This window comes from Lepidochelys olivacea, assembly GCF_965140295.1.
Source record: "Lepidochelys olivacea isolate rLepOli2 genome assembly, chromosome: 6".
Lineage (NCBI taxonomy): Eukaryota > Metazoa > Chordata > Testudines > Cheloniidae > Lepidochelys > Lepidochelys olivacea.
This window is the reverse complement of record NC_140416.1, coordinates 108,179,175-108,207,128: the sequence shown is the minus strand read 5'-3', so window position 1 is coordinate 108,207,128 and position 27,954 is coordinate 108,179,175. Positions and strand designations below refer to the sequence as shown.

The 27,954-nt window shown below is 39.1% G+C and overlaps 1 protein-coding gene across 1 annotated transcript in view; it reads right to left on the bottom strand.

The window, feature by feature from the left end:
* Positions 1–261: 261 nt before the first annotated feature.
* The window catches only part of TRAF3 (TNF receptor associated factor 3), an 81,017-nt gene continuing 53,324 nt past the window's right edge, over positions 262–27,954 (bottom strand). Inside the window, exons 6-11 of the mRNA XM_084630182.1 lie at positions 26,507–26,587; positions 23,148–23,222; positions 21,169–21,261; positions 14,430–14,570; positions 2,750–2,924; positions 262–1,342 (exon numbers count right to left, since the gene is read on the bottom strand). Of these exons, the coding sequence (XP_084486308.1) occupies positions 771–1,342; positions 2,750–2,924; positions 14,430–14,570; positions 21,169–21,261; positions 23,148–23,222; positions 26,507–26,587 (1,137 nt within the window). The 3' untranslated portion in view covers positions 262–770. The remainder of the gene's footprint in view (positions 1,343–2,749; positions 2,925–14,429; positions 14,571–21,168; positions 21,262–23,147; positions 23,223–26,506; positions 26,588–27,954) is intronic.

Sequence of the window (27,954 nt, the reverse complement as noted above, 5' to 3'; positions counted from 1 at the left end):
TTCTAAAGAGAAATAACATCAATAGTTGAATAATTTCTTTTTTTATCACAAGTGATAACCAGTGTTTGATATCTTCTATTTTTCTTCCAAGAAATATCAGTCTATCAACTGCTTTAAAATAAAATGTTTTCTGTAACAATTATTAATATAACTTTAAATAAAAATATGATTCTGATTTAGATACTTTCAAGAAGACCTGGATATTTTCCAAGGTCTTCTGACAAAGTAATTATTAAAACAGAGACCAGATGAGGCCTTAAAAAGACAATATACTGTATTTCAGACACGATTGCACTTAGTTTTTCAAAGTAATTATATCATAGTTGCAACATTACTTCATCATTTCTTCTTTTACTTAACATGCTGACAGTTTCCAGCTAATCCACATGTGAACTTTTTTGTATTCTAGTCTAAATGAAGAAAAGTCAGGTAATTTATTCAGCACATACTTTACATGTCTTTTCACCTCCAATTGACTAGATGAATAAGTTAAATAAAAAAGCCTCTCCGACTGTAATAATTATCCTCATGAGGGATTAATAATTCTTCAGAGTTTAAGTGTTATGAGTTCTATTAGAAAATATACCATGGTATGATTTCTTAATGTGTTGCTACTTTCGCCATTGGACCCTAAGAAGTTATGCCTTCAAACTCTTCCTTCTGTTCCACAAGGTGGTCCTTTGTGCTTTAGGACCTCTGATTGAAGACAAACTGATAGAAAACCCCCAAATGGAGTTGTCTTCTGTTTAATCTGCCTCCCCATTTGTGTGTCAGGGGTCTGGTAGATCCGAAGTATCCACTATGACTTTAATAAAAATAGTATCATCTTTAATATACGTTCCATTTTCTAGAACTGTTTGAGCCACAAAGACTGGGCAGCCAGATGCAATGTTCATTTCTCCAGTAGGCTTCTTGAAACTACTGCTGTTTGGGTCTGGCTTGAAAGCATCTCCTAAGTGACGTCGAGAAGGTCCCTGATCCATTAGCATCAGAGTCACTTTCTGTTTAAATGGCCAAGGAAGTAAGGCATCATATTCTCCACGCATTATGACGAAAAACAATGACAAGTGCGTCCCTTTTCCCATGCCATCTCCATTAAGGTAAACTCTGGCACACATCTTATAGCCAAAGTATCCAGTATAAAAAGGCTGGCTGTATAAGGACAGAGTCTTCCCCATGACAGCCTCTTGTTTCCGACGTTTATAATCTCGAATTTTCCAAATTAATACTCCATTGTAACTGGCCGTTTCTAACACTTGGAATCGGAGGTCCATGTCAGCCAACCGAATATCATGAACACTCAGCATTTGATCGTGTCTACTTAGCTGCGTCTCTAGTACGGCTAGTAGAAAATGGAGAGGGGGTTTGTGAGAAGAAAAGAATAATTTAACTTTTTAAAAAAAAATATAGAGAATTAATAATCAATAGCACAAAATAAATAAGTCTCACAATACTATAATAGTATAGGGTAAAACAGTATAAAGTTAAGAATCAACTGACATTTAGCCACATACAATAATTTCCACTGCCAGCAAGCAGTGATATTAATTGGCTCTTTTATAAAGCTGATATTTTACTGTATTATAGAGGAAGTTGGGAACTGCACTACACTTGATAGAAATGTCAAGCACTCAAAACATCCAGCATAAATATTGTTCAAATCACAATGCGATACAGCCAAAGCTAAAAAACAAAATCTGACATTTTTGCCTAATCAGCCGTTTACCAAGCGTCTAATAATATTAACTGTAGATTTATCACTGTGGAAACCTTTGAAAATGATGACTGAACTCATGTGATTCCATTTAAATGTAGAAGAACCTTGGGTTGTTTCAGAATCTTCATCTTTGCCTGATCCTTCATCAGGGATCAGCAGCAAATGTATTATGAGTAAAAGCTGAAAATTCAAGCTATGTCCTATTATGGATAAACAGTTTTCTGCATTACATGGTACTAAGTACTCCCTCCTCCCCAAGGTTTTGTTGTTTGTTCATTTTTTAATGTGTCCTTTCTTCCCCTCTCATGGAACATAATAGTCATCACTATTCCTTTGTATTTTACTCTCTGGCAACGATAACAAAAATAGGTAGTATGGATTAGTAGAGGTACTTACATGAGGGAGTTTTTTTGCTAAAATTATCTTTACATAGTAATTTGTGTTTAAACCAAACAATATTGCCTGAACCCTTAAGAATGGTCTACACTGTACTGCTAACTTGTGGTTTTCATCACCTTGTTCAATGTGTGAGGCAATGACCTTATTATTCAAATAGATCTCACTGTTTTCTTTACATCAAACATTCCTCTGTACTAGACATAAAAGACTGTACACTGACATCTGGAAGCATATTTTCAAGTGAATAAAAATAACTGATCTGTTCACTGGGACAATATTACCCCAGAAAGACTTGTCAATACACTGAAAATATTTTATTAAGAAGCTACTGGAATCTATTAGCTTTCTAAGACCAGCTAAGGAAATATTTGCAATTAACTTTCAGTGTAATCAATACTATGTTCAAGAGAACAAAGTAAGATAGGAAAGAAGTCTAAGGTATAGCTAGGAGGGAAAGTGTCATGTCATTAACAAAAAGATTACACACCTAATTTCCTTTTCAAGAAACTGAAGGATCAGCGTTACCAATGTTTTCAAAGGAAAATCACAAAGGGAGTTACATTCAAAATAGCTCATTTGGCTTTTTTACAGTAGCTGCTGGGCAATACTTTACTTCATTGTGCTTACACTCACCTGTATTTCGAGCTCCTTGTCCTGCAGTTTTATCAACGCTTTCCAGTTCACTCACTCTATTCTGGAGGGACTCCACACTGCTCTTCATGATGTCCGCCTCCTCCCAATTCTGTCGGAAGGGGCGGATCTCTTTATCCAGTTCTTTCAATTTCTCTGCTTGATTGTCTATCACTCGCTTTATGAAACAGTAAAATTTAGTTAAAAGAAAACACAACTACCAGGAAAAGCTGGAAATAATGAAGGTTATACAACGATTATGGTCTGTGACAAAAAACATTTAAAATAAACTCACATCACTTAAATGAACCTTAGTGGTAGCATAATCTAGAGAAACAAGGACGGGACTAAAATAGGAACAGTTTTACTACTGGCTCTGCCCCACTGATCTTCTGGGTAGCTTTGGTTATGAGACAACCTCTCAGTTTCCACCAAGCGTGAACAGAGATAACTAATTCACCAGGGTGTTGTGACAAATGAATGTCTGAACAGCACTTTGAAATGAGAAAGTCCTCTGGATGTGCTATTATTATTTTTAGAGCACTGTCAGGATCTCCAGTAAAAATAAGATTTAGGAAAAAGTTAGAAAATTAGTATTTTGGTCTTTGATTACAGAAGCTTGTTTCAATATAAGGTCTTATAATGAAGATTTTATTCATTGTTGAGTTTAATTTGGGTGGGATTTTCAAAAGCATCTAAGTGATTTAAGAGCCAAAAGTCAGTAAAACTCATGCTTCTGGTCACTCAAGCACCCTTTGCTCCTAAATTTAAACAGGCCATGAATCCTGAAGGTGCTCCTTGGTTCAGATTTTGTACAGTTATTCATAATTTTAAAAAGCCATGAGGTTTTTGTTCAAGAGAAGTGCAGAAAATCTTCTCATCTCTGAAGCAGGCACACTCATCTCATTTCTCAATACTCTATTTTAATAAAAAAATTAAGCAAGGAAAGAAGAGCACACCCACCAGATTGCTTCAAATCTAATACAAAAAATATGGAATGTTTTATACTGTCACGGCTAATTTAGAACAGCAGGAATTTTAGCCAGAACCATGTATTCAATTATAGAGTTCAAATGATACTGAAAGTATTTGAAACAAGAAACTGCTTTGGCTACCAGCTACAGTTAAATTCCAGATCTGACTTGACGGTTTCATATAATCTATGAGAGTTTATTAAACATCCCCAGCAAATTTCAAAACGTTTCACTTCTACTTTTTTTTTTTTTTGCACTTTAAATATAAAGACAAGTTCAGTTTATTTTGTGTCTACCTTCTGGGCAGATAACCAAGCATTCAATGTTCTTTGTGGTGATAACCTTAATGTCCCACACTTCATTCACTTCCCCTTTTGGAAGTTTATTTTAACCACTCAGTTTCAATACATACTGGAAATCTGTAATGATTAAATGAATGCTTCGAATTTGACAGTCAGCTAGTAGAATTATTATATTCTATAGGTGTGTTTTATCCTGCTATAGCTAAGAAATACTAAGCTATGTAGTACGTTTCAAGAATAACCGTAACTTTTTTTTTTTTACACTGATGCTTCAAAATAAGCATGTATGAATCTTGAAATGATGACTATGTGAAGCAAAGCTCTGTACTAAATCAAATGTGTGGATCTGTGCTCCCATCAAATAGATTAATGTTACTGTGCGTAGTGATACTAATCATAAACTACAAATACAAAAAAAATTATTTCACCCTCTGTTCTGGGGCAAAAGACCACAGAGGGGAATAAAACAGAGAACAGCCTTGAGATGTATCTCTAAAAGGGAGCACACCATGAGATGACCTAACCCAATTGTATAAGAGGATATCAACAAACAGACCAGGAGTTCACAGATTCAGAAGCACACACAAATTTAAAGTATACCCATAAGTTGACTCTTGACTTGTATTCATGGCACTAGAGTTAGACTGCAAGCTCACTGGGGCAGCGGCCATCTTTTTGTTGTATGTTGTACAGTGCCTCACACAATGGGGCCCTGATCTCTGACTGGCACCAATAGGCACAATACAAAGAAAAATAATTTTCAGATGAACCAGGAAGTGCCACTATGGGAAAAATACAGAAAAAAGTATAGGCAAGGTTTTTCCTGGGAACAATGGTGCCAATATGGGAGAAAATGATCCAACTATTGCTTTTTTGGGAACAACTTTTTCTCTACCAAGCCATATTTAATATGCTATTCTTGACCACAATGCATCCAAGTTTACAAAGAGAGTTTTGTTTATTGCCAGAGTGTGTTATATTTTATCCCTCACAATTGTTCAGGATAATTCCAAATACAGTACATGGAAATAGGTCTGTAATCTATTGAAAAGGAGGCTCTGGTATCTTTTGCCTCTCCCCCTGCAGACAGGCAGAGGATTTTCACACTTGGAATACTGACAAACTAAACCTGAATTTAATGCAGCAGTGGAGAATTGTATTTTCTCTAATTATGTCATTAGTCAGCATGCAGATGTCTCACATTGTACTCAAAAATTTTCAAGCAGATATGAATTTTCTATATATGACTTTCTATTTCAACCACTAACTTCTCCAAATTATTAGCACACACAGCTCTATGCCTTCATTAAGCCACACATGCCTTTTCTAAATACTGAAGTTGATGATTTTTAATTTTCTGTAGGTAGATCATTTGTTATAGATATTTTATCCATTTATAAAAATCTTACACATTATTTCTGGACCAGTCCTGGCTACTAAAACTAAGCATCCTTCAGAACTCAAACAGTAGGACTCCAAAAGGATCTTAACAGATTTCATGAAGGAGGAAAGAGACATGTTTTCAGTCAGACAAGGTGGGTGAGGTAATATCTTTTATTGGACCAACTTCGGTTGGCAAGAGAGAGAAGCTTTCAAGCTACACAGAGCTCTTCCTCTGGTCTGGGAACCCTCCTTACTGAGAGTGTCACAGCTAACTACAAGGTCCAACATATTGTTTAGCATAAGTAATTAGCACATATTCTGAGGGACCATTCAAGGTGAAATGGCGTGTTAACACCCCGGTAATTACAGGACAAAAAGTGGGATTAGTGGGTTACGGACTGTTGTAATAAGCCATAAATCCAGCGTCTGTATTAAGACCATGATTTTTAGTGTCTAGCAAAGTTCTGAATTTAAGCTGCCAGTCAATCATATCAAGGAGCAATAATTGGTTCCTTCATGGTAATTCTTCTTTTCCTTCTCAGTTCTACCATACTATGCTAAAAGATACTACAGCAATTCCCTCATAGAAGAAAGGTGTAAATCAATAAAGTAGTGCCTGTGTACTGAACAACTAGGATCCATCGTTACTGCTCAAAGTGAATAAATTCTTCTTCTTCTTCAAGAAGTGTCCCGATGGGTGCTCCACTGTAGGTGAATCCCGAGCAGTATTCCCGATGGAAGGCTGCGGTTTTGGAGTCGAGACTGTTATAGATAACAATACTGTGGAGCCGAAGATAGCATTGGAAGCTAAGTCTCTAGTAATTGCATATTGTTCTGCCACAGTATGGAGGAAATGCCCAAGTCACTGCCTGGCAGATTTCTGGGATGGGAACATTCTTAAGGAAGGTGATAGAGGTGAAAACCGATCTCACAGAATGTGTATGGATTCCGGATGGAGGTATCGAATTACAAGCACGATAGCAAGAATTAATACAGTATGAGACCCATTTGGAAAGTCTCAGTGATATCACTGCACCTTTTGACCTGTCCACAATTGAGAGGAAGAGCTCAATAGATTTCTTGAAGGCCTTTGTCCTGTCCAAATAAAAGGCCAAGGCTCTTCTAATATCACGCGTATACAGGAGAGCCTACCTGTTGTCACGGTGAGGCTTTGGGTAAAATGTGGGAAGGTGAATGAACTGGTTCACGTGGAAAGAGGAGGTAAACTTGGGGAGGAACTTTGGGTGCGGCCTCAGCTTGACATTGTCTTTAGAACCCTGCACGGAAACAAAATTTTTATGTGCATCCAATCCATGATCCGCAAACACGGTCTGCGGATATCCACATCCGCGGATGCAGATATCCACAGACTTCCAGGGCTCTAGTTATCTTTAAAGAAAATTGTGACGTGGCGGTATGCCATTAATGCCGCTATTTGCACTGTTCTCTGTGACGGTTACCAGGAACGCTGTCTTAATTGATAGATGCGGAGGAGAACAAATGATCACAGGTTCAAAGGGCTGTCTAGTTAGGCTCTTTAGATTTTGATTTAGGTCCCATGTGGGGTGCCTGGTTTATGGGAATAGGTTTCCTATGCCATTGAGAAATCTCTGTCACTGGATGGGCGAAAATGAAGGATCCATCTATATGTTGGCGGCAGGCTGGTGGCGGGTCTAGTCTGTCTCTGTCTTGAGGTAGCTTAGAGATAGCCCCATCCTCTTGAGGCCTAGTATGTAGTCCAGCACAAAGGGGAGGGAGGAAGATACTGGGATGATTTGTTTGGAATTACACCAAACCTGGAATTTTCCCCCATTTTTGTAGGTAAGTGCGGCAGGTAGCTGACTTTCTCCCGCGTAATAACACTTCTTGCACCTTTTTAGAGCAGCAATTGTGTGTGTGTTGGAATCATGATGAAGCCAAGACTTGAGCCACAGAAACCGTAGGCTGGGACGGAGGATTTGTCCATCATTCTGTGAGAGGAGGTAAGGAGTGGGCTGAAGAGGGATTGGTGGACATATTGTTAGCTGTGCCAGGTATTGGTACCACATCTGTCTCAGCCAGGTGGGAGCAATCAGTATAACTTTTGCTTTTACTCTCTATTTTTTAAACAAGATTTTCAGCATCAGAGGAAATGGAAGAAAAGTGTATAGAAGGTCTCTGAGCCATGGGAGAAGAAGAGCGTCTCCTAAGGAGTGTTTTCCGAGACCGGGCTTGGAGCAATAGAGTGGGAATTTCCTGTTCAGGTAAGTGGCAATCAGGTCAACTGTTGGGGTTCCCTAGTGATGAAATATGCAGTGGAGTACTGTTGGGTTCATTTCCCACTTGTGGTCACGTGAGAACTTGCAGCTGAGACTATCTGCTGTTATATTTTGTACTCCTGACAGGTAAGTGGCTGAAATGAAAATATTGTGATAAATCCACCAATTTCATAGCTTTAGTGTTTCCATAAACAGGGAGGATGATCTGGTGCCCCCTTGTTGATTTATATATATAAAACATGCACGCTATGTTGTCTGTCATGATTTTCATGTAAGTGTCCTTTATCAGTGGAAGAAAGTGTGCATGAGCATTTCTGACCGCTCTTAGTTCTAAGAGGTTGATATGGAGAGTCCATTCAATGGGGGACCATTTGCCCTGAAGCTTGTGGTTGTTCAGATGGGCTATCTATTATGGATGTGTCCATTGTCAAAAGCAATGTTGCATTTGTGGGCTGGCTTGAACTGTCTCTATGAGAGTGGTTAGGGTGTGAAATCTGTGTCACAGGAGGAATGCTCTCGCTTGTACTGCATCAAGATTGGTCCCTACAAACGCCAACCGCTGTACTGGAATCAAGATCAATCTTTTGCATAGATTTGCAAACCCAATTGTGTGAATATATCCACGATCCTATAGGTGGCCCATAGGACGCTGAAGGAGCGGGCTCTGAGGGGACAGTTGTCCAAGTAAGGGTAAATCACGATCCCCACGGTGCATAGATGAACCGCTACTACAGAAAGGACCTTGGAGAATACTCTAGGTGTGGATGAGAGGCCGAAGGGAAGTACTCTGTACTGGTAATGGTCCTGACCAAGGGTAAACCTGAGGAATCGTCTATGGATGGCTGGATCAATATATGGAAGTAGATGTCCTAGAGGTCGAGGGTCAAGAACCAGTCTTCCTGCTCTAGAGATGGAATAATTACTGCAAGTGTGACCATCTTGAATTTTTGTGCCTTTAGGTAACTAGTTTAGTGTTCTTAGATCTAGTATGGCTCTCCAACCTCCTTTTCTCTTGGGAATTAGGAAATATTGGAAATAAAAGCCTTTGTCTCTGAAGCATACAGGAATGGGTTCTATGACTCCTAAGCATAGTAGGTGATCTATTTCCTCTCTTTACAGTCTCGTGAAAAAGGTCCCTGAAGAGGGATGATGAGGGAGGGTGGTGACGTGGATAGAGTAACCTTGGAAATGATCTCCACGACCCATCTGTTGGAAGTTAGTATTCCCAGTGTTGGAGGAAAAGAGCGAGGTGACATCAAAAGGGATGTGAAAGCTTGGTAGGCTGCAGCTGAAGTTGTGGGGAGTGGTCTCTAAGGCCCTCAACCAGGGCATTCAAACTGGTGTTTTGAGGTCTAGGGCTGAGATGCTAAGGATTGAGTGGTGATGGTTTATGCCTTTGAATCCTAGGCTTCTATATCGCTGTGGCTCATAGTAACGCTGTGGTGGCAGGTATTGGGGCGGTCGGGATCTATAGGATGATGGAGGACTGAATTTCTATTTCTGTCCTGGTGTGTAGATCCCTAGTGAGCGCAGTGTGGCCTAGAGTCCTTAAGAGTATGGAGTGAGGCATTGGTCTAGTCTTTAAAACGTTTGGAGCCCACAAAAGGGAGGTCCTTGACCGTCATTTGTACCTCTTTCGGCAGTCTTGAGAGCGTAATCACGACGCCCATCACATCGCCACCACCGTCGATACCAAGCGGACTGCTGTTTCTGCAGCATCTAGTGTGGTCTGGAGCACTGTTCTAGTTACTAACTGACCCTCATGTATGATTGCTTGAAACTGTTTCCATTGTGCTTCCAGCAAATGGTCAATAAATGTATTAAACTTAGCATAGTTGATGTGGTTGTACTTCCCCATTAAGGCTTGATAATTTGCAATCCTGAATTGCAAAGTTGCTGAGGAGTATCCCTTCCTACCAAATAAATCAACTCTTTTCCAGTCTCTGTCATAATGAGTGGATTTAGTATGATGCTGTTGGCCATGGGAATTCACAATATCCACAATGATGGAGTTAGGTGGAGGGTGTGAAAAAAGGAATTCTGCATCCTTGGAGGACACACAGCACTTTTTATTAGCCCTTTTACATGTTTGTGCGGTAGAGGTTGGCATTTGGCAAATGACCTTTGCAGGATCTAGAAGTGCCTCATTGACTGGGAGGGCAAGTCTTCAGGAGGAAAAGGAGGTGTGCAGTATATCCACTAACTTATAGTGGGTATCTTTCACTTCCACCAGCGGAATCTCGCTGGAGGATTCTCTGCTCCTTGAAGTCTTTAAACCAGGATTTGAGGACTTCAATAGCTCAGACATAGGTGAGAGGTTTATCGCAGAAGTGGGCGGGTGAGATTCTGTGGCCTGCGTTGTGCAGGAGGTCGGACTAGATGATCATAATGGTCCCTTCTGACCTTAATATCTATGAATCTGTAGTGTGTCTACCACTCTTTTTGTGGGATCTTGAAATAGTTTAAAATTATCCACCATGGATGGTGGAGGAGGCATCACCACCTCGTTTGGGGAGAAGGAGGAGATATTCATTGGTGGTGTAACCTCCTCCTCTAGCCTGGCCTCTTGCTCCTCAAAAGTTTCTTGAGGTTCTGGGGCTCTAGATACAGAAGCTGAAGAAGACAGTCTTATCAATTCTTGGTAGGAAACACCAAATGTCCAAGAAGTAGGATGCCTGTGGGCTGCCCATGGGTCCCAGTATGGCCACTGGGGTGATGGAAAGGGCATGGGTGGTGGTTCCCAGGGGCAGCCATACAAGGAGAATTGAGGCTCAGAACAAGGGTATAATGGGGAGTGCCCTGGTTGATGCAGAGATGGCCCACAGTGTGAAGGCTGTGAGAGAATATCACCTTGGTCACTATCTGAATCCTCGCTGTATAGCAGCGGAGTAGACAAGGAGACTGGAATTGAACACCCCATCACTGGTGGTGACTGCAGGGATCAAGATGGGCTTGCTACCAGGGCCCTGGGACCAAGCAGCAGGGACTCTGGAGTCTCGGCCACCATGACATCACTAGAAAAAGGAAACTCCCATGGCACCGCAGTGTGATTGGTACTGACAGGGCTCATCTGTGTTGACTCACTGGTGCCGACTTGCCGGTACAGAGAAAATTGGTAGAGATCTTGAGCGAGATGATCGGCCCAGCAGGGGTTATTTGAAAGTAGTTGGCACCGTAGGTTTTTCCACTTTAGTACCATCGTCACAGAGATGGTATGGTCTTTGCTCTTGCCTTTGACTGGCAATACTGCTGCTTCAGAGCCTGTGCCCTTCAGGTCTTTAGGCTTATAGGCAGTGTCTGCACCAAAGGACCCATCTGACCTATGGTACCGTGTTTCAGAGCTGTTTGTGCCACCAGTGCAGAGGTGACCAATCATGCCATGGATCTCCTCTGGCTGGTCAAGAGCTCAGTTTGAAGGCTTGCAGCCCTCTTTCTGGAGACTTTGCGAGGGTAGTCAGAAGATTTCCTCCTCGTCTCTCTCTCAGAAGTTGAAGAGTCCGGGGACGACCTTTACCATGGAGGAGATTCAGGACTGGGGTCAGATGTCAATTTAAGAGCACCGTCCATGAGGAGGGGTTTCAACTTTAATTCCCAGTTCTTTTGGGATATAACCTTCAATTGTTGGTAGAAGGTGCACTTCTACGGAATGTGAGCCTTTCTGAGGCTCCGAACGCCGCAATAGTGTCCATCTGTAACTGGTACTGCTCCCTACAGGAGAGGCATTGCTTAAACACAGGAGAACTGGGCATGCCCCTTACTGAGGGCAATTCCCAGACAGGGGAAAAAGGGGGAAAACAGGGATAAGGAAATTTTATTTTTTTTAATGGGGGCGGGGCGGGAGGGGGAAGAGAACCTAACAGAAACCCTAAAAGCTAAGGAAAAAAAAAATGGAAACTCTAGTAGGAGCTAGGAAAGTGAACTCAAACTCTGAGGAAAGAGAAAGTGGACTGCTATGTGCTCTGTCTCTGACCATGGGCGGTTGAGAAGGAACCGAGGACAGTTAGCCCCTCCAGCACGAGTTAGCCTTGAGGCAGAACACGAGGGAGTGAGAGTGCATGTATGGGCCAAACAAACACTGCTATCTAAAATCTGTGACCAAAGGTGCAGGGACGCAGACACACCTACAGTGGAACACCCATATGGACACTACTGGAAGTAGTTTAAAGATCTAGAAAGACTTGGCTTTTCTAGAGCATTACCATCCATTGATCATGGAGATTTAAAACACAGGCTGCTTCCATGAAATGGTGGCTGAGAAAATAGTTTGTGACTCCTTTGCAAGCTGATGAAACCGAATCAAAGAAAGTATTAAAATTTACCTTGGAGAACAGTACAGAGAAAATTAGACTGAACCAAAAGGTCCTAAGTGCTGAGATTCCTGCCAGCACCCAGATGCCTTTTGATGCTTTTATGCTCAGAAGAACTGTTAAGAATGCTGTTGCCAAAGTGACTTGCAGAGCAGACAACAATACCAACTGTAATCAATGAAACACAGCTGTTCCCAATACTAAGGAAAGTTGAATGGCAACTAATACTGATATCGTACTGAAAGTTATCCGTACACGTAGGACTCAAATGCTGAACAATTAATGCCTGTCTAAACACAGATTGCATAGTACTACACTATAAGTATTTGTGGCTTTGGTACTTCAATGGCTGCTCAACACAGTCTGGAAGAATAGTTCACAACAGGTAATTAATGCTTTTAGCTCCTATTGGATGACAGAGACTGGCCAAAGAATTCATAAGAAATCAAACTAGGATATATTTATAGACTGCCCTTGCAGATTTGATGGAGACCAGGATTTCAGCACGTGGGAGAAATCAGACTGAAGTAACATTAAGCCACTATTTGACTTGGAATAATGAAGGCGATAGGACAAGTAAAGCGAGGTGTGGGGGGGAGGGAGGGGAACTCTTCAATCTCCCTCTACCTCCAAAGAGCCATCTATTTGATTTGGATTAAAATGGATTTCTTTAAAACACAAACCCCTTCTAAACAGAACCAGACCAGTGCCATGGCTTGAGCAAGTTTGAAAAATTACAATAAGTTGCCAAGACCTCATTAAACATTGCTATACCTTTTCCTATATTTCCTTTCCCATCCTTACCCATTAAGAGAGAACTGCATGTAAAAAGACTTTCACTTTCAAGATAACCTACCTCAAGCTAGAGCAGTGGTTCTCAAACTTTTGTATTGGTGACCCCTTTCACAGAACAAGCCTCTGAATGCAACCCCCCCCCCATAAATTAAAAACACTTTTTTTATATTTAGCATGATTATAAATGCTGAAGGTGAAGCGGGGCTTGGGGTGGAGGCTGACAGCGCACAACCCCCCCCATGTAATAATCTCATGACCCTCTGAGGGGTCCCGACTCCCGTTTGAGAACCACTGTGCTACAGTCATGCAGCAGTGAATACAGAGGCACACATACATTTAAAGCACACCAATAAGTCGATTCTTCACATTTATTCACGGCACTAGAGTTAGATTGCAAGCTTGTTGGAGGCAAGCATCGTATTTTTGTTATATGTTTTTACAGCACTTTGCACAATGGGGTCCTGATCTCTGACTGGGGTCCGTAGACACAATACAAAGAAATACAATAATAATTTTCCAATGCACCAGGAAATACCAAGATAGGAAAAATACAGAAAAAGTATGCCACTACCCTGAATTACTTCCACAGTGTTGGAATGCAATATTGCAAGCATGTCACCATATCTTTGGCCACCACCTAAGCAGAGACAGGCAGCATCACTACTTGAACAGGAGAGGCCAAGATACAGGTGTTGTGGGAGGTAGTGCTGATGTTTCAAATAGACGGGACTTCTAGATGGTACTGAAGCAATGTCCCCAGCATAGTGGTTTAGGGACACTGTCCTGTTGGACATGCCAACTTTTGGAAGAGACATAAAACTGAACCCCCGTGATATTCTTGTTTGGGTATTTACATTCTGCCTACAATACCTACATTTCTCTTGGAACATCAACTGGATATGACACTTATCTACATTCTTTTGAAAACTGATATATACTACTGCAGTGTGCAGTTAAAGCTGCTATGTTCCACTCTAGAGATGGATGTGTCAGAATGTTGTTTGCAACAGTGCCTTTATACAATAGCTTATAAAGGGATCCTTGGGGGTGAAAAAGGTACTATTTTCTCTGAAAGAATCATGGACGAAGTCACAAGATATATGAGAGAAAAACATCTACTCAAACGCAGTGCACAGACTTGCGCTGACTGTATAGGGGTGAATTTCACCCATGATGAGTATCTTCTTAAGTACCAGTAAGGAGAAAGGAAATACAGAGTGAGCACAGGACAGTTTAAAGGGATTTAACTGGCCTTGCTTCAAGTTTGGCAATGGTCTGTTAAGCAGATTTTTGATTTACATACCAGCAAAAAGTAATTAAATTCTTAGGATTACAATTGCTTCTCTGACCAAGTGTTATTTAGCTTTAAACTATTCTTTTTAAAAATTAGGCTTTTCATGCAATACAGTTTTTTTGAAGTGGAGTAGTCAATTTAACGTTTTAGTGAAAACTTTTAAAACCCATCAAGAGATTTACATATGAAAAACCAGCTACTGAGCAGGAAAAAAGGTATATTTCAAAACTTTATTTTATAATATTGTAAATGCCTCCTTTTGAGTGAAACTTTTTTTTTTTAATTAGAACACCTCACTTTGCAAGCGTAAAGGCACAGAACAGAAGCTACTGTAATTGTTGTTTTAATGGGGAGAGTCTAAAATTCTTACCTGTAAATGAAGTATTTTAGATTCATTATTCCGCAGCATTTCCTTCTGTCTTTCAATTTCTATTTCAAAGCTACAAATCTGATTATGTAAAGTTTGTATACTCTTGTTCTTTTCCAAACTTTCATTCTGGAGCATGGCCACCTGGAAAAAATTCTACAATTACTCCTGCCAAAACTTGTGAAAAATACCTACAACTTCATTTTTTAAAACTGTCCTAGAGATTTCCCCTTAAGCTCAGAAGAGAGATCCTAGCAAAATCTCTCTCTATGGCTAAAATACTACCAGGAAAATCGGAAGTTTCTAATAATTTTTTCCCCACTCCCACAGTGTTGTACTGATACAACCTGGCCTAATAAATGAGAAAAGGCGATATGCAAAAGCAGCAATAAATCTTACTTCTAAACACAACTGTTTATGTGGGTCACTATTTAATAGGTCAGCGTCCAGGCTTTCGCCTCACTCCTCGACATGGAGGTGGTTAGACATACAGAGGAAGCAACCTATTTAGTTCCAGATTGGGGTTGGCAATGCTAATATTGCTTAAAGAGAAATGCCAAAGAAAAGTAGCACTGAAAAGGCCTATGTAGGAAGGAGGAAGATTAGTAAATTCTACTCTCTCAATCTAAGTTCTAATTTAAATGAGCTCACTAACTATGGTAATTGTGTGGCAATGGATGGCTGTGTACTAAAGAAAGGTGGTCAAAGCAGCTTAACTAATATTACTGTAGATAGAATCTGTTCAGTCCAGAGCAAACCCAAAAGAGTCTACTAGCACCCAAAGAGACAAAGAGGATGCACAGAGTGTTAGTGATGATATTCTTTTTCTGTATGGGCACACCTTTTCATAAATAATATTTGTTTGTGACTGGTTTTCATTTTAAGCCATCAGCCATGTTATTGGAATACTGTGTGGAACATCTATCAGGAGCCACAAGGAGCGTATAAAAGAGTGTAAGCAATCTATTCATCACTCGTTTTGTTGCTTGCATGTGTTACACTTTTACACAATTTCCTTCTGTCAAGAAGTATGCATGAGCTATAGGAGACAGTCAAGGTGGGTGAGGTAAATTCCTGGGACCAACATGGCTACAATTACACTGCATATATTATCTATATGTTATTCAACAGTACAACAAAGTATCTGACATCTAGACAATGTTGGACTCATTACATCTCAGCATTGCTTCTGACAGACAGACAATACAAAACACCATTTTTGATCCAATTAAATAAATGTGGAAGTTCCTCTTTCAGACTAATTATTTTACACCGCATTCAAACAATAAAACTAAAAAACCCCAAGACAACCTCTAGTGCTTCTCAGGTTCAGACACCCTTGACTTAAACCATAAGGTGGCCATGACTCTTGGTGCCCCACCACTTCTGCTGTTTTAAAACCTTGTTTCAGTATTTTCCGCTGATGTCACTTCACTGCCAGGCCCAGAGTCAAGAACTAGATCTTTACAAGGCAAGATAAGAAAAAATGATTTCCATTCCCACAAAATGGAACAGTCGCTGAAGACCCATACAAATTAACAGTGCTCAACAGCACTGAAATCTTAAGGGGACAAGATCCCACCCAAAAGGTATGCATGTTGGAACGAGATCATGTACCACATTTCTACAAGGACACAAGAAGGCCTAGTAGAAATAAGGCATGAAGCGGATTTTTTCTCCTTACATTACAGAGCGAGAAAACTGCCAGTCACTGAAGGAAAGCATGCCCAGTGTACCGGCGATAGTTTTCAAGAACACTTTAACCATGTGAAAGTTTGCCTTCCACATAAATCAGACCTTCTGGGTAGCTACTCTAATTTGTGCATCCAACTTTTCCTTAATGAATCAGAGTTCTTTACTTAATAGTGACATTTCCATTCCCTTTCTTTCATTATTTCCTCTCCATACTCCCTGATCACAAGCCTGTTGCACTTGTGCTGCTGGTATTATATTTCCATTTTTATGTAAGTTACAGATATGCCCTGTCTTGTACTGAGATTTCCCATGCAGTTTACAGGGCCATATCCTGCAGTCCTTAGTCAGACAAACCTCTCATTACACCAAATGTAATCTGAAAGTAACTCATGCATGAACGGAGATAAATAAATATACAGGATTCAAATTTCATTTGGCTTGTGCCTTTTGAATTTGAGTATATCAATTTTAAAATAAGGGAGCACAAAAAGAAACAAAACTATTATCAGTATTTTACGCACCGTACCTGAAATCAAGAATCATGAATTTTCTTCACTTACTCGTCATATTTCAATGCTACAGTGCACGCCATTTTGCTGTCTTGCAAAAGCATTTAATAAATTAAGGTATTATTTTATTATTTCAGAATTCTATTCTGGGAACCCAATTCACGCTCCCAAATAAGAAACGAAAACATTTCTCATTCCTTACAAGATTGGATTAGTTATCTCCACATTTAGATCACATGACACGGCTTTTGTATTTAAGCATACATAGCAGGATTTATTAGAGAAGCTACAAAATTTGAATTGAGTCACGATTCCCAGCATCCAAAAATTCCAGGGTATTCTGATTCAGGCTTCTAGTTTGTCCCACTACAAAGAAAGACTCAGATCATGAAATTCAGATTCCCTACTACCAAACTTTTGATTTAAATTTGTTTAATCTCTTTACTTTTTGTCAACAGCAATATTCACTTACTGAGGTGATCATTTAGCAAATGCTTTGGAAGGGACTATATACAGCAAGCCTGAAGGTTTTCAGTTTGTACACCACTTAGGTGTTCTGTGTCATCAAAGAATCATCCTGAATGGGAGCAGTTAACTTTTTATTTCCTTCCATTCAAATCCAGTTAAGTACAAAGGATGAAATTCTGGCCTCTCTGAACTCAGTGGCTAAACTTTCATTGGCTTCAATGAGGCCAGGATTTCACCTATATTCTTCAGCAGAAGTTCCTTCTCTGCCCTAACGCATTCAGTGCCATGAGTTAGGGTCCTCTCCTTCCAGTTAAAGTAAGTCACAATCCATTTTATTACACCTCTTGACAATAAAATCACTGACATGTGATATGTGGTTAGCTATTCTGGTAACTTGGCACTGTCCTGGGATTTCCAGTGATTCAACTCATTTATTATGTATAGGAAGAAGTTTACAAAGCAGGAAGTGCAAAAAGACAATAGTGATAAGCAATTATGTCCTAAGACTGAAAAAAAATTGCACGGAAGCATTTATTTTCTTACCACTAAAAAAAAAAAAGATACAGAATTGCTCAACCGTTTTTAAATGATACAGCACATATCAGGGCAATTGCAATTCTTTTAAAGTGCAGTATGGAAAATAAGAAAAATATACTGTAAGTCACAGGGAAGAGGCTCTCTTTAATTATGTAAAATAAATTTTATAGCTTGACTCAAATTAGCAAAAAAGGAAATAAGAATATGAACCTGTATTTGTTAAAGCTGAAACATTTACAGCACCTACACTACCACTAAATTATGGGAATTTCTTCCTAGATTTGAAGGTGATGGTAAACTGAGATGATGTTCTCCTCTCCAGTGAAACTAAAATTTACACACAGAAATATACCTGAATCAAAGCACACTAGAATCCTCCTGCGCAAAAGAAATTGTTTTCTAGTTGGGCTCTGAAGAAAAATGCTAGCACAACAGGGAAATTTCTCTCCACATAGTTCAGTGAACTCTGGCAAATAAACTTCTGTAGACTGACTAAAGTCACAGGCTTACATCTCCATTTGCCAGTGGGCTCTCATCTGGATTGCTTTCACCTTTCTCTTACTTTAATATATGCCTTCACATAATTCACTCCCACTCAAAGAAAGGCTAAAGAGGCTCCGGACTTTTCTACTTTTAGGTTTAGGAGAATTTGTTCAGAAACATCGGATTTAAAAAAAAAAAAAAAAGGAGTACTTGTGGCACCTTAGAGACTAACAAATTTATTTGAGCATAAGCTTTCGTGAGCTACAGTTCACTTCATTGGATGCACACAGTGGAAAATAAAGTGGGGAGATTTATATACATAGAGAACATGAAATCATGGGTGTTACCATACACACTGTAACGAGAGTGATCATTTAAGGTGAGATATTACCAGCAGGAGAGCGGGGGCGGGGGGGCCTTTTGCAGTGATAATCAAGGTGGGCCATTTCCAGCAGTTGACAAGAACGTCTGAGGAACAGTGGGAGGGTGGAATAAACATGGGGAAATAGTTTTACTTTGTGTAATGACCCATCCACTCCCAGTCTGTATTCAAGCCTAAGTTAATTCTATCCAGTTTGCAAATTAATTCCAATTCAGCAGTCTCTTGTTGGAGTCTGTTTTTGACGTTTTTAGGTCTGTAATCAAGTGACCAAAGAGACTGAAGTGTTCTCCAACTGGTTTTTGGATGTTATAATTCTTGACGTCTGATTTGTGTCCATTTATTCTTTTACGTAGAGACTGTCCATGGCAGAGGGGCATTGCTGGCACATGATGGCATATATCACATTGGTAGATATGCAGGTGAACGAGCCTCTGACAGTGTGGCTGATGTGATTAGGCTCTATGATAGTGACCCCTGAATAGGTATGTGGACACAGCTGGCAACGGGTTTTGTTGCAAGGATAGGTTCCTGGTTAATGGTTCTGTTGTACGGTTGCTGGTGAGTATTTGCTTCAGGCTGGGGGGCTGTCTGTAAGCAAGGATTGGCCTGTCTCCCAAGGTCTGTGAGAGTGATGGGTCGTCCTTCAGGATAGGCTGTAGATCCTTGATGATGCGTTGGAGAGGTTTTAGTTAGGGGCTGAAGGTGATGGCTAGTGGCGTTTTCTTATTTTCTTTGTTGGGCCTGTCCTGTAGTAGGTGACTTCTTGGTACTCCAAACTACAATCCGTTGGTGATCTTCCTGAAAACACCATCCTGGCCACTATGGATGTAGAAGCAGTCTACACCAATTTTCCACACAAAGATGGACTACAAGCCGTCAGAAACAGTATCCCCAATAATGTCACGGCAAACCTGGTGGCTGAACTTTGTGACTTTGTCCTCACCCATAACTATTTCACATTTGGGGACAATGTATACCTTCAAATCAGCGGCACTGCTATGGGTACGCGCACGGCCCCACAGTATGCCAACATTTTTATGGTGGACTTAGAACAACGCTTCCTCAGCTCTCATCCCCTAATGCCCCTACTCTACTTGCGTTACCTACATTGATGACATCTTCATCATCTGGACCCATGGAAAAGAAACCCTTGAGGAATTCCACCACGATTTCAACAATTTCCATCCCACCATCAACCTCAGCCTGGACCAGTCCACACAAGAGATCCACTTCCTGGACACTACGGTGCTAATAAGCGATGGTCACATAAACACCACCCTATACCGGAAACGTACCGACCGCTATTCCTACCTACATGCCTCCAGCTTTTATCCAGACCACACCACACGATCCATTGTCTACAGCCAAGCTCTGCGATACAACCGCATTTGCTCCAACCCCTCAGACAGAGACAAACACCTACAAGATCTCTATCAAGCATTCTTACAACCACAATACCCACCTGCTGAAGTGAAGAAACAGATTGACAGAGCCAGAAGAGTACCCAAAAGTCACCTACTACAGGACAGGCCCAACAAAGAAAATAAGAGAACGCCACTAGCCATCACCTTCAGCCCCCAACTAAAACCTCTCCAACGCTCTCCTGCTGGTAATATCTCACCTTAAGTGATCAGTCTCGTTACAGTGTGTATGGTAACACCCATTGCTTCATGTTTTCTATGCATATAAATCTCCCCACTATATTTTTCACTGAATGCATCCGATGAAGTGAGCTGTAGCTTACGAAAGCTTATGCTCAAATAAATTTGTTAGTCTCTAAGGTGCCACAAGTACTCCTTTTTCTTTTTGCGGATACAGACTAACACGGCTGCTACTCTGAAACCATCGGATTAAAAGTAATTCAGTATTTGGTTAAGCCATCAAAATAATGTTTTTATTTAAAACACTGACCCTCTTAAGACCTGTCACTTTAAAATGGGTTGCCTCATTTCACTATTGATTGGGTGCAGCATTGACACATATTTTGAAGTCAAAGCCTACGAAAGGCCTGCTTTAAATGCTCTAAATTAAGTCATTCAAAGGACTTGAAGCTCTTAGTGAGGTGATCTGCCGCATCTGGTCTCCCAATAAATTCCCCTAAGTCCCCAAAACTCTTTTAAAGACAAGAGTTCCCAGGGAGCATTGCACAATGAGAACTTAGTTAGATCCAGCATCAGAACAGAAACCAGCCTGCCTGAGAGTAACACAGAATGTCAATTAATAAAAGTCTCTTCAGGCCAAGAAGCTTGGAGAGCTCTTGATAAATTTAAAATAAAAATGAAGCCGGTTCAGTATGTGGAGTTTTCCAGGATCTGATCTCCAGAAAAATACACAGGTAGATGCAGCTCCTAACATTGCAGTACTTTTCCTAACCGTCTCTTTCATAAGAAAAAGGGATTGAAGGAGAAATTTAATGTCAGCTGGTTTGATAACTTAAATATTAAAATACTAAATTCATAGCAACACGTGAATAAAAATTACATATTTATTCGTGAAGCCAATTTTCTTCTTTTATTGTAATAAAATTGATGTTACACTCATTTTACCGCTTTTTGAGCCTACTAGTGGTTTAGCTGTATTTCCAAACAGCTTCTGAACAAAAGTGTTTTCCTCTATTTTTATAGAATTTAAAAAAATTAATGAAAATTAAAGTGAGTAGAAGATATACCTTATTTTCTAGAGAATTACTCCATTCTTTCAATAAATTTACATGCTGCACTGCTGAGCTGGCTTCATGTGCTTTAATTTGCTGATTTGTTCCCTGTGACAACAAAGAATTTATACATTTTAGCCAATTTCACTTTTTTAAAAAAACCAATAATATAACACAAGACTATAAAACCAGCACTACATATATTTTGGTACACAGATGTACTTTATAAAAAATATAAATAGAGTGGAAATCTACTTGGGAACTTATGAAAGAAGTGAGAGATACATTTAAAAACAAGTGTTTTATCCAACTGCTGTATATTTCCATTGTACTTATTTATCAGAGGAAACAAAAGTGGAGAAAAGATTTACAAAATGAATTGTTTAGAACCATCTCTAGAAACTTTTATAATAAATAAATCAGAAAACAAGTCACATAACTCAAACATCTGATTCCACAAATATAGCTTTAACCATTTTATAAATTACTGTAAAGTTTCCATTGATGTGAATATGAAAGAAAAACAGTTAAGGTACATTTATCATCACTGGAAACTGCCAACTTTGTAGAATCTGTCAACTAAAATAGTTTACAGTGGCTAATTTGCCATTATAGAAAGTTAGCAAGACACATCCATTGTTGCTTTATGATGTTCAGATTTCCTGCCCCCTCACAATCTGCAAATGTTGGTACAAATAACCACTGTAAGTTTACAAAACACACAGATAATATACAGAGTACATAAGATGCAGATCATGTTACCTTCTACTTCACGCTATACTTCAGCAAATATTTTGCAAAACATTTTATATCTGTTTAGATGTTAGATATGTTGCAAGCAACTGGAAAAGTTTCAATGATCTTCAATGTATATACTCTATATAAAATATTCAAAAATATATATGTGGATATATGTACATATATACACACATATACATACATAAAAAGAATGAACAGTGATACGTAAGACATAACAGTGGGCAGTGCTACATCATTAATTATTTCTACAGTTGAGAGAGGAACTGTACTTTTTGTGTTTAAATTGTTGAATGCTTTCTTTTTTACACTGGCAGAATATTAAGGGACTGATCAAAAGTCCTTTGACGTTAATGGGAAAAGACTCTCATTGACTTCAATGAGACTTAAAACAGGCCTTGAGATATCAATGGGAAAGAAGGTTTAGAGGAGTGTTGCACAGAGATTGCACATGTACACAAAAATCTAGTTTCATAGGTCACAGTGAGCTTCAAAATTATGGCATTTAATTTGATAAATTCCGTTTTTCCTGTCAGCAGCTTTTAAATTTTTACTGTAAAACTGTCAGAATTCGCTGACACTCTCAGATGCATGGTATGAAAAGTAAGATATTGCAAATATGGAAATAACAGTGTTGAAACTACACAAAGTTTTTTCTTACTTTGTGGTGACTTCTAGGATTTAATCTACAATTTTTATTAATTCTATGCTGTGATTTGACCATGCACCTATAGGCATACACAGACATATATACATATGTATATATGAATGTACATAAAACAAACATTCTAAGTGGGCCAACCTATTTTTAATCATATCGTATATATTCACAGGCGCAAACGGAAGAAATTAAATTTAATTTGGGAAAAAATTAAATAACTTCCATAGAACAGCTGAAATTACTAGACAGCTTGTGGAGAGAAAAAAAATGACTATTTTTCTCTTATTTCAAAGAAGAGAAAAGTTTTTAATGTAATAATATCTTCTGATCTCAGACATCTGTAACTGGCTAACTGAAATCCCAAGATATCGCCAGTATGTGTATGTGCTTTTTATAATTTTATATATATAAAAATATATGCAAAAACGAACACCTGCTGCATAGTCTTAATCACTCATGCAACTGGATGAATGTTTCTTAACCAAGAGTAGAGAAGTCCAGAACTTTCACGTCAAAATGTTAAATTTTCTTATTGCAGACTTTCATCAATTGGGAAGTATAATTGTTATATACTGACCTGAAAAGTGCAGCCATAACGCTTAAAACTACAGGTACTTGGGGCATTAATACATTCTGACAAATGTGCATTCAACTGCAATAGGAAAAAAATGTGAGTTTTGGCAGAAAACGTTTGCATGATAATGCTCAGAACATATAAAGGGCACAGATTATCAGATTTGTATTGTGTGCCATTTGTAAAACATACAGTACATGTGTGCATATTATCTCCACTCTTACTCAGAGTGCATAAACTGTATATACACATGTAACCACACGCACATGCCAATACAATATACAGAGACACATTTAATATACAGTGAAACATCCACTGAAGACCATTCCTGTAGGCAACCCCATTAAAAAAAATGCCACTTTAAAGAAACCCAAGGCTTTCCATACATTTTTGTTTGACTTTAATTAAAGGTCAATCTTTACTTGACAAATGATTTTTGCTGGTCTGTTGGGTAGTCACTTAAGACCAGTTTCACTGTAGTAACATACGCCTTTTCTAACTCTAGTTTCATTAGGAATAGATTGTCAAAACATGACATGCAATTCTCAATATCAGAATTTAAAATAAAACAAAACTAAACAATGAAGACTGTAAACAAATACTGCATGAAACAGACAAATACTTTATACCAGGGTGCAGCTGAGTCACATTTATAATGCAGTACACAGGATTCAATGTTTTAAAGTAGGAAAAGGCCTGTATTTTGCACAGATCCAATATTCTGAATGATAAACACAGAAAATAATTTGTCCTTTAAAATAAAATCACAGAAGTATATACACAGAGCCATAATGAAATGCAGCCGTTTTTAGGGGACAGGGCAGCAGAATGATGCAAACAGCCTAAGAGCTGGAATGAAGGGCCATTTTGTAAAGGACACCATGACAAACCTCATCTCTTCTGACAAGTGCCTTAAGATCTTTATTTCCATACAGAGCAGAGAGGACCTAGGGGCCAGACCCTCACCTGGTGTAAACTCTTATACCTCCACTGAGTTCAAGATATTTAAAAAGACCTGCACACAGTAAGCCCTCTGGTCCTCAATTCATCCACCTCCAGAAAAAGGCCTGAACTGATCCTGCCTGCATATGAAACTGTGGTGCTAAAGAAACAAGGGTTTTCAAATCTAATTTTGAGATACTTAACTCATCCCCCCCTGGCATATGCAACATCTACTTTGTTTTAACAACTTGCTGTAGAAATTCACAATGAAAGTTCAAAAGAAACATTTCAGAAAAAAAAATAAAAATCAGGTAAGAAAAAGTACATGTGCTATACAAGATTTCGGGGGGGGGGGGGCACGGCTTCTTTCACCTCCTCAGAACTAAGGACTGTGTCAACCAGTAACCATTCACACATATTAAGAGTTGCGATTATTCTATAAGATATCATTTTCACTTTTTGTACGCTATTGAGAATGAGAAAGTCGTGTATTGTGCCAAACTGTTAGGCAGGCATTTGCCTATATCACCTTAGAATGGCTGCCCCTAATTATCCAACTGGGCTTCATTTTCTTAACATCAGAAAAAATGAAATAGTCAACAAAATGATGCAGGGCAAGATGGCAGCTGGTTAAAATCCAACCCTACCAACAACTTTTAGAATCCAATTCCTCCAACCCTTCGCATCAAGACTTGTGCTTATTGATGTGAGTTGACCTATTGTTTTTAATGGGACAATTCACAGTAGTAAGGACTTCATTCTTAAGTCCCTCACTACTCAGGACAGCAATTAAGCATTTCTTATTGACTTCAGTAGGATTTAAGAACATGTATAGGTGTTGTTATGAGAAGGAGTGCTTTCCTGAATCAGGATCTCAATTGGTTAATATATACTGGCAGAACTGAGCCCCAAAGGTGGCTCTCCACTTATATTATTAGACAGATGCCTAGATCATCTTCTCAAGAGCATAATGTTTATTAATAATGCACAAGGCCTAGTATACATTTTAGATTGCACATTCCTTGGGGCAGACAGAGTTGGAAAGTACCTGGCACACTTTGGGCACTAAATAGGATTACTCACTTACTGTAACACTAAAATGATGTATTCCTATGTCAGGAGAACATACTCCATTAGATTTTTTGGGTTATCAGTGAAAAAAAGATACCTCAAAAATGAGTTTAAAAAAAATGACAATATTTTAAGGAGTGCTGGAGACAAATATGTGCTCCCCATTCTAGATCATACAAAAGGATTTATTTTTAGAAAAATATGCACATCAGCCTTTACAGATACTACTAATACTGGATCAAATAAAGGAATACATTCAAACACCACAAGATACAAAAGAAATTTATCGGCTCAAAATATTAACTGAATTTTCTACATATGTTAGAAGCTTTAGTAGCCTGTTGCACCTGATCACAGGTCATGCCATACTGGAACAGACCAATGGTCCATTTACACTATAGCAATAGCAAACGTCAAGAGGAAATTTCTTCTTTATCTCAGTTACTGGTAAATTTTACCATAAAGCAGTAATTTTATCCCAATCGTATGAAATACAGACACTAAATATTAAATCCTTTCTTGAATAAGATTAAACTATTTACTTAACATTTATCCTGTGGCAGTGAGTTTCACAGTGTTTCCTTTTAGATTATTTAAACTTGGTGCCTCTTAATTTAATCAAAAGTGCCCTCTTGTCCTCGTATTGAGTATACATTTAGCTGACTAAGCATCAGCTAAATCGGCTTAACCGAAATATTTCTAAAGCATCTATACCACCATGACATCTAAGTGTCAGGCCCTTTATTCTCCTTCTTTGCGAATTTAACAGTCTTAACAATATTTTTAATCTCTTGCATGGACCAACTCCACACAACAGCTGTTCAATATCTGCTATGATCTTTTCTGAGATGAGGACACCAAAATCAAAACAGCATTTAAGGTCAGGATGTACCTCTGGCTTATATGCTATATGATGTCTAATGTCAGTATATGCTACTATATTTTAGATTTATCATTCTATTTCAATATTGAGACTTGAAGAATACACGCTGCCTAACACTACCCAAAGGTTCTGCTCTACTGGCCTCAATAAGTGCTTCTAACTCAGTTTTCATTAAGAGAGATAAAAGCTAATCTTTTTTGACAAATTTTTTTGTAATAAATACAGAAAATTAAGGAAGTAATTTCTGAAATATAATTTCCTAAGAAATCACTAAAAAAATTATTAAAAAATTATCACACTTAACTGTAGTGGTAGATAAGCCTTTTCTTTAGATCTCACATCGTAATAAGGAAATGGCTTCTGGCAAAATTCTTGCGAGATCTTACTAACAACAAAGTTCTAAGGTGAACACTGTTGAACAGGGATTTATTTAATTTTTAGCACAACTCTGGGCATGACTTCTTACCTCCCTTCTCAAGAGTGATGTAACACTGCATTTATGAGGACATGAAACCGCGACAGAGGGACAGTCTGTATCTTCATGTTTCTAAAAGAAAAGAAAAAAGGCAAATTACAATTTATACTTTATCAATATTTAAAATTACAAACCATTTTATAACAGGACTTGCCTGAAAAAAGAAGTAACTTACCATGCTGTAATTAAAAATATATATTCACATGGTGCTATACAGTGAGCAGTACAGTTAACATGGCTACTTCGTGTTTGTACAATGTTTGGAAAGAACAAACACAGATGTTACGTTTTCAGTTGATATGTATTTCTCAACTGTTTTTGATTCAGAAAAATAAGGGATTTATCATATTTTCCTGTGGAAAGAAGAGCAGTTTACATCATCCTTTATCAATAAAACCTCAATAAAATCAAAGTTCTCTATCCCACGAAGCATGTAGGGGAGTGCACATTATTGGAAAAAGAGGATAATTGCCAAGACGATATTCCTTCCAATACCACCATACAGTGCATTGGAAAGCTCTTCAGATGTTTATCATAGAATATCAGTGTTGGAAGGGACCTCAGGAGGTCATCTAGTCCAACCCCCTGCTCAAAGCAGGACCAGACCCCAACTAAATCATCCCAGCCAGGGCTTTGTCAAGCCTGACCTTGAAAACTTCTAAGGAAGGAGATTCCACCACCTCCCTAGGTGCCCATTCCAGTGCTTCACCACCCTCCTAGTGAAAAAGTTTTCCCTAATATCCAACCTAAACCTCCCCCACTGCAACTTGAGACCATTACTACTCCTTCTGTCATCTGCTACCACTGAGAACAGTCTAGATCCATCCTCTTTGGAACCCCCTTTCAGGTAGTTGAAAGCAGCTATCAAATCCCACCTCATTCTTCTCTTCTGCAGAATGAACAATCCCAGTTCCCTCAGCCTCTCCTCATAAGTCATGTTCTTCAGCCCCCTAATCATTTTTGTTGCCCTCCACTGGACTCTTGCCAATTTTTCCACATCCTTCTTGTACTGTCGAATAGAGGAGAATGATCACGTCCCTCGATCTGCTGGCAATTCCCCTACTTATTCAGCGCAAAATGCCGTTAGCCTTCTTGGCAACAAGGGCACACTGTTGACGCATACCCAGCTTCTTGTCCACTGTAACTCCGAGGTCCTTTTCTGCAGAACTGCTGCCTAGTCATTTGGTCCCTAGTCTGTAGTAGTTCATGGGAGTCTTCTGTCCCAAGTGCAGGACTCTGCACTTGTCCTTGTTGAACCTCATCAGATTTCTTTTGGCCCAAACCTCTAATTTGTCTAGGTCCCTCTGTATCCTATCCCTACCCTCCAACATATCCACCTCTCCTCCCAGTTTAGTGTCATCTGCAAACTTGCTGAGGGTGCAGCCCACACCATCCTCCAGATCATTAATGAAGATATTGAACAAAACCATCCCCAGGAC